We start from the raw sequence: 6,990 nt of genomic DNA on the forward strand, positions 1-6,990 counted from the left end.
TGGCTGCATCATGTTATTGGTATGCTTGTAGTCATTAAGCACTGGAGTTTTTCAGGATAAAAAAAATGAAACACACGAGCTAAGCACAAGAAAAATCCTAGAGGAAACCTGGTTGTCTGCTTTCTGGAAGTTGAATTCACCTTTCAGCAGGACAAAAGCCTAAATCTACACTAGTAATTTACCAAGAAAACAGTGATGTTCGAGTGGCCAAGTTATTAAATCTATGGAAAGACCTAAAAATGGTATAGCAATGCTCTGCTAATTTGACAGAGCTGGATGAGTTTAAAGAATAATGGGCAAATGTCACAACCCAGGTGTGGAAAGCTCTTAGCCAGAAAGACTTCTACCAAGTTTTGACTCAGGGGTGTGAATACTTAAGTAAATGAGCTATTTCTGTATTCCTTTTTTAATAAATTTGCAAAAATGTCTAAACATGTTTTCACTTAGTCCTTATGGTGTAATGTGTGTCTATGGGTGAGAGAAAGTATATTTAATCAATTTTGAATTCAGGATGTAACAAAATGTGGAATAAGTCTAGGGGTCTGAATACTTTCTCTAGGCACTGTACTGCATTGTCACAAGAAGGTTGAGTGATCATCACCCACAGTGTGTATTCAGGAGTGCACACCGCAGCAAAACGTTTTGCAATGAAAATGTGTTTCTTGTTGGACAAATTCAGGTAGGTCCCTCCCTGTTTTAGACCTTTTGCGTCCTAGTAAATATACCCGCTCCATGTCTCGTCACGTAGAGAAAAAATAAAAACAGGAGTACTCTAAGAATTTATTGAATGTACAAAATCCAGCAGACAATGTTTAATCCTCATCCTCTTCCTCCTCCTCATCCTGGTTGATCTGGAAGTAGCGTAGCTCGTAGCTCTCCTTTGTGTTGGCCACAACACGCAGCCAGTCGCGAAGGTTGTTCTTCTTCAAGTATTTCTTGGTCAGATATTTCAGATATCTGCAGACAGGAGACAGATGGCATTCAGATGTGAGAGGTTGGGCTTTTTCCACAATGCAATACACATACTAACTTAGTAAAGAAACCAAATATACACACACAGTACCAGACAAAAGTATGGACACCTCATTCCAGGGTTTTATATTTAAATATTTTCTACATTGTAGAATTATAGTGAAGACAAACACATATGGAGTAATGTAGAAACCCCCAAAAAAATGTTAAATGAAGCTAAATATATTTTATATTTGAGATTCCTCAAAGTAGCCACTCTTTGCCTTTGACAGCTTTGCACACTGTTGGCATTCTCTCAACCATCTTCATGAGGTCATGTTAAAAGTTAATTTGTGGAATTTCTTTCCTTCTTAATGCATTTGAGCCAATCAGTTGTGTTGTGACAAGGTAGGGGGTATACAGAAGATAGCCCTATTTGTTAAAAAACCAAGTCCATATTATGGCAAGAACAGCTCAAATAAGCAAAGAGAAATGACAGTCCATTACTTTAAGACATGAAGGTTAGTCAATCTGGAAAATTTCAAGAACTTTAAAAGTATCTTCAAGTGCAGTCGCAAAAACCATCAAGCGCTATGATGAAACTGGCTTTCATGAGGACCGCCACAGGAAAGGAAGACCCAGTTACCTCTGCTGCAGAGGATAAGTTCATTAGAGTTTCTTCTCCAACACTTTGTTTTTGCATTATTTAAACCAGATGGAACATGTTTCATTATTTATTTGAGACTAAATTGATTTTATTTATATTATATTAAGTTAATAAGTGTGCTCATTGTTCATTCAGTATTGTTGTAATTGTCATTATTACAAATATATAAAAATCGGCCGATTAATCGGTATCAGCTTTTTTGGTCCTCCAATAATCGGTATTGGCGTTAAAATCATAATCGGTCAACCTCTAGTTGAGTTGCCAGTGCAGTCACCATACCTTTTGGAGAAGGGGACCTCAGAGGACACAGTGATCTTGCTCTTGCTCCTCTCAATAGACACCACACCACCACCCAGGTTGCCAGCTTTCCCGTTCACCTTGATGCGCTCCTGAAGGAACTGCTCCTATAACCATTAAGACATGCTGTGTAAGCGTATACTTCTAATTTCCCCAAAACCAAAGATTGACAGCTGCCCAACATGACTAGTGAAGTGCAGTGTTTCCCCAAAGTTGGTCCTCCCCCCTCTTTTTTTGTTGCCCTAGCACGACACAGCTTAAGCAACTCATCACCAAGCTTTGATTATTTTAAATCAGCTGTGTAGTGCTCGGGCAAAAAACAAAACGAGTGGGGGGGATCATGGAGTGACCGACTAGTCTATTGCACTGTCAGCAAACAGGGTTGGCTCTGAGTTGTGTAGGTTGCTAGTTAGTTTGAACCCCGCTTGGGATGTAACAGAACGCACATTAGCATAGTAATATTCTGTTCAACATATCTCATGTCGATCCCATGGACTGTAAAATCCTTAGATCTGTATATGAATTTGAGAGTGATTACATTTCGAAACTCCATCTGTCCCTCAGCTTTATACTAAATCAAGTGGTAGGGCTGCCACTGCCTGGGACAGGCTGAAACACAATTCAAGATGGTGGCTAAAGTAAAGGCGATTCAAAGAAGGGTGTTTGTGAAACTTTTTAAAAAGTTGACATTTTCACTGCAACCTGGCACAGGTAAAAATCTACTTACAAAGTTGGCAGCATCCATGATGCCATCTTCAACAGGGTGGGTGCAGTCCAGAGTGAACTTCAGGACCTGCTTCTTCTTCTTGCCACCCTTGGAGCCTTTGTTGCTCTGTTTCTTCTGCAAATCAGATTAACAGACAAATAAAACGAGACCGTCCACCAACGCTTCTCCGATTAGCTACCGGTCTAGGTCATTAGCTAGCTGTCGCTCTAAAAGGCCACCCTGTAGGTTCTAGTAATCAAGTTAGGTAGCTGTCTAGAATCTCACTAGCTAGGCTTCTAGTTCAAACATACGCGCAAAAACCGCTCAGACATCAACTAAATTAGCGATCTGTCTATCGTCAGTTAATGCCCAATTCAGAGAAAGCTTTAGTCAGTTAGCTAACCAGACCTATACTTATCACTTAACTATTAAGTACTGCTGACTATAAAACGAACTTGAAATCGATAAGCTAGTTTTCTGTAGCTAGCTACAACGTGGTGGATCTCTAGGCTAGCTAAATTAGCAGGCCTCGTGAATAACAAAACCCAATGCAGTATTAACCATGACATAAGCCCCCCCCTCCAAATATGTCCCTATTCATACGAATATGACACAAATCAAGTACAGTCGTTTGAAGTGTGCAACATGTATATATTTGGACACTTGTTCACACGCGATTGTACCCACCACAGGAGCCATGGCGAAGAATTTAGCAGAAAGGAAGAACTAGGTTTGCGCGTGCGTTACATTTCGGGCCTGTTAAATCAATCGCTGATTGAGTCGATACAATCACTGAATCAGAGTTTGATTACTATTGTTAACAAACATTTTATTTAAATTCCATACATTTTGAAAGATGAATTAGTACCAGAGAAATGCATAATTCTACAAATTGTAACATAACATACAAACATTGGATACAAGAGCATATTCTAAATGACTAAAACGAACAGCCTTTTACATTCAAAGACTTTTGAAAAGTAGCTATACAATTAGCTACACACTGCGGTGATAGAGTATGTGAATGCCCTCCATACAGCTGTTACATCTTAGCTAACCTTCTCAATTGCAGATGGTACTCCAGAAAACAGAATATTCAGAGACGAGTTCTCGTCATTTTAGTTGCCAGACATATTGCATTTCCCAACGTATTTGATTTGATATTTGCAGGAACTAGTCATTTCTATGCGATGCGGCCAAATTGTAGAAGTCACTGTGCGACCAGAACAAAGATCGACACACGTGCAAGAGGCATTTCTCATTGGAAACAAAAAGTGGATTCAATATTTGTAGAAAAATTCAGGTTTTTTTGAGTTCCACCTGCAACTGGACACATACGTTTATAAGAGACGTGTTTCTTCCGAATTAAGAACAATGAAAGTATTGTCAAGAAAAGGTTAGTTGAAAATTTGCTACAGCGGTTTTCCACTAGCTACGCTAAGGTGTAGGCCTAACGGCTGTATGAAACACCGCGTTGAGGTGCTAGTCGGAACTAGGAATCTCGGACATTTCCAACTTGCTAATTGGTTGTAATTATACACCTGCTGCGTTCAATCAGTTAGCAATTCGGACATTTCCGACTTGCTAATTGGTTGTAGTTATACACCTACTGCGTTCAATCAGTTAGCAATTCGGACATTTCCGAGTTTCTTAGTTCCAACTAGCACGTGAACTTGGCAGAAGCGTTCCCATTATACGGTGACAGTGAGTAGCTACTATCTGGTGACCGAGTGCCAGTCAATGACGTAGCATGCAACCATTGGTTGATTCATTCAACGTCTGAGTAGAGGATTTGACACTCGTCAATGGGCGGGATCGAGTAAACTGACCCGCGGTGCACTGGTCTATGGACCGTGACGGGAACAGACAAAAGTGGTAAGGGAGGAGCACCTTCTCAAATCGAACATTAATTTGCGCCACTCGGTCATGTTATCAACATGGCAGCATGGTACATCGTCCAGCAACATGCATAATCTCTTTTCCATAAAACATATGTTTGAATTGTCAAACTGGTTTTCATTGGGAAGGCAGATAAACCGTTTTTATCAATAGCAATCACTTTTGAAAGTATAAACACATAATCTTACTCATTACTCCTCTTGCTTAATTAAGTCACTTTTGTTTTGGGGGCACCTTGCTCATCAATGCAATCAATTTTCACCAGGTGCAAAATACCTGGGTGCAGGGGCGAATCCCCTCAGTTTAATATGTATCATAATGCAAATTATGATTGGTCCATCATAATGACTGTCAAAACCCAGCCCTCTGATTGGTCCTTCATAACGTTGCTCTCTGATTAGTCCCTTAATTATGATAGCGGCATGTCATAACCCTGCTCTGATTGGTGCTTCATAATGACATTGTAATAACCCTACACTCTGATTGGTTCCGTCATTATGACATCTCATAACCCTGTTCTCTGATTGATCCCTTCATTACGACATCATCATGACCGTGGTCTCTGATTGGTCCCTTCATTACATCATTGTCATAACCCTGCTAACTGATTGGTCCCTTCATAATGACATTGTCGACCCTGCTTTCTGATTCGTGCTTCGTGACATCGTCATAACCCTGGTCACTGATTAGTCCTTCATAACGCTGCTCTCTGATTGGTACTTTCATAATGACATCATCATAACCCAACTCTCTGATTGGTCCCTTCATTACAGCAGTGTCATGACCCTGCTGTCTGATTGGTCCCTTCATAATAATATCTGAAAACCTGCTCTCTGATTGTTCCTTTAATAATGATGTCGTCATAACCCTGCTCTCTGATTGGTCCCTCTATAATTGTCAAAACCTTGCTTTCCCATTGTTCATTACAATCAACCCATACTGGGCTACAGTTCCTTGCCAAAAGTTATGTAATGAACTCTGGTATAGTGAGCAGGGAGGCTGACATCAAGGTGACATAACCTTTGACAAATTAAAAGATACATTAGAAGTCGGAGGTTTACATACACCTTAGCCAAATACATATAAACTCTGTTTTTCACAGTTCCTGACATTTAATCCCAGTAAAAATTCTCTGTTTCAGTTAGGATCACCACTTTATTTCAAGAGTGTGAAATGTCAGAGAGAATGATTTGTTTCAGCTTTTATTTATTTCATCACATTCCCAGTGTGTCATAAGTTTACATACACTTAATTAGTATTTGGTAGCATTGCCTTTACATTGTTTAACTTGTGTCAAATGTTTTGGGTAGCCTTCCACAAGCTTCCCACAATAAGTTGGGTGAATTGTGGACCATTCCTCCTGACAGAGCTGGTGTAACTGTCAGGTTTTTAGGCCTCCTTGCTCGCACATGCTTTTTCAGTTCTGCCCACAAATTTTCTATAGGATTGAGGTCAGGACTTTGTGATGCACATTCCAATACCTTGACTTTGTTGTCCTTAAGCCATTTATCAACAACTTTGGAAGTATGCTTGGGGTCATTGTCTATTTGTTAGACCCATTTGCGACCAAACTTTAACTTCCTGACTGATGTCTTGAGATGTTGTTTCAATATATCCACGTAATTTTCCGTCCTCATGAAGCCATCTATTTTGTGAAGTGCACCAGTCCCTCCTGCAGCAAAGCACACCCACAACATGATGCTGCCACCCCCATGCTTCACGGTTGTGATGGTGTTCTTCAGCTTGCAAGCTTCCCCTTTAACCTCCAAACATAACAATGGTCATTAAGGCCAAACAGTTCTATTTTTGTTTCATCAGACCAGGGGACATTTCTCCAAAAAAATATGATCTTTGTCACCATGTGCAGTTGCAAACCGTAGTCTGGCTTTTTTTATGGCAGTTTTGGAGTAGTGGCTTCTTCCTTGATGAGCGGCCTTTCAGGTTATGTCGATATAGGACTCGTTTTACTGTGGATATAGATACTTTTGTACCAGCATCTTCACAAGGTCCTTTGCTGTTGTTCTGGATTTGATTAGCACTTTTCCCACCAAAGTATGTTAATCTCTAGGAGATCGAGCTCATCTCCTTCCTGAGCGATATGACGGCTGCGTGGTCCCATGTTGTTTATACTTGCGTACTATCGTTTGTACAAATGAACGTGGTACCTTTTGGCGTTTGGAAATTGCTCCCAAGGATGAACCAGACTTGTGGAGTTCTACAAGTTTTCTGAGGTCTTGGCTGATTTCTTTTTCCATGATGTCAAGCAAAGAGGTACTGAGTTAAGGTAGACCTTGAAATCCATCCACAGGTACAGCTCCAATTGACTTAAATTATGTCAATTAGCCTATCAGAAGCTTCTAAAGCCATGCCATCATTTTCTGGAATTTTCCAAGCTGTTTAAAAGGCACAGTCAACTTAGTGTATGTTAACATCTGACCCACTGTAATTGTGAATTATAAGTGAAATAATC

The 6,990-nt window shown here is 40.2% G+C and overlaps 1 protein-coding gene across 1 annotated transcript; it reads right to left on the reverse strand.

Annotated features, from left to right (window-relative positions):
- Positions 1–766: 766 nt before the first annotated feature.
- On the reverse strand, positions 767–3,392 carry LOC135504548 (large ribosomal subunit protein eL22-like). Its single transcript, XM_064923237.1, has 4 exons — positions 3,309–3,392; positions 2,643–2,756; positions 1,898–2,022; positions 767–957 (listed from the first exon to the last, which is right to left on the reverse strand). Exons 1-4 carry the CDS (start codon positions 3,318–3,320, stop codon positions 813–815), a joined length of 396 nt encoding a protein of 131 aa, XP_064779309.1. The 5' UTR covers positions 3,321–3,392; the 3' UTR covers positions 767–812.
- Between the last annotated feature and the right edge of the window lie 3,598 nt (positions 3,393–6,990).

Source organism: Oncorhynchus masou, chromosome 18, assembly GCF_036934945.1.
Source record: "Oncorhynchus masou masou isolate Uvic2021 chromosome 18, UVic_Omas_1.1, whole genome shotgun sequence".
NCBI lineage: Eukaryota > Metazoa > Chordata > Actinopteri > Salmoniformes > Salmonidae > Oncorhynchus > Oncorhynchus masou.

Excerpts from the sequence above, each read along its gene's own strand:
- LOC135504548 (XM_064923237.1), bottom strand. Across the intron at positions 2,023-2,642 it reads TCATGGATGCTGCCAACTTT|GAGCAGTTCCTTCAGGAGCG; the intron begins GTAAGTAGATTT and ends TAATGGTTATAG. Across the intron at positions 958-1,897 it reads GAGGTCCCCTTCTCCAAAAG|ATATCTGAAATATCTGACCA; the intron begins GTATGGTGACTG and ends TCCTGTCTGCAG.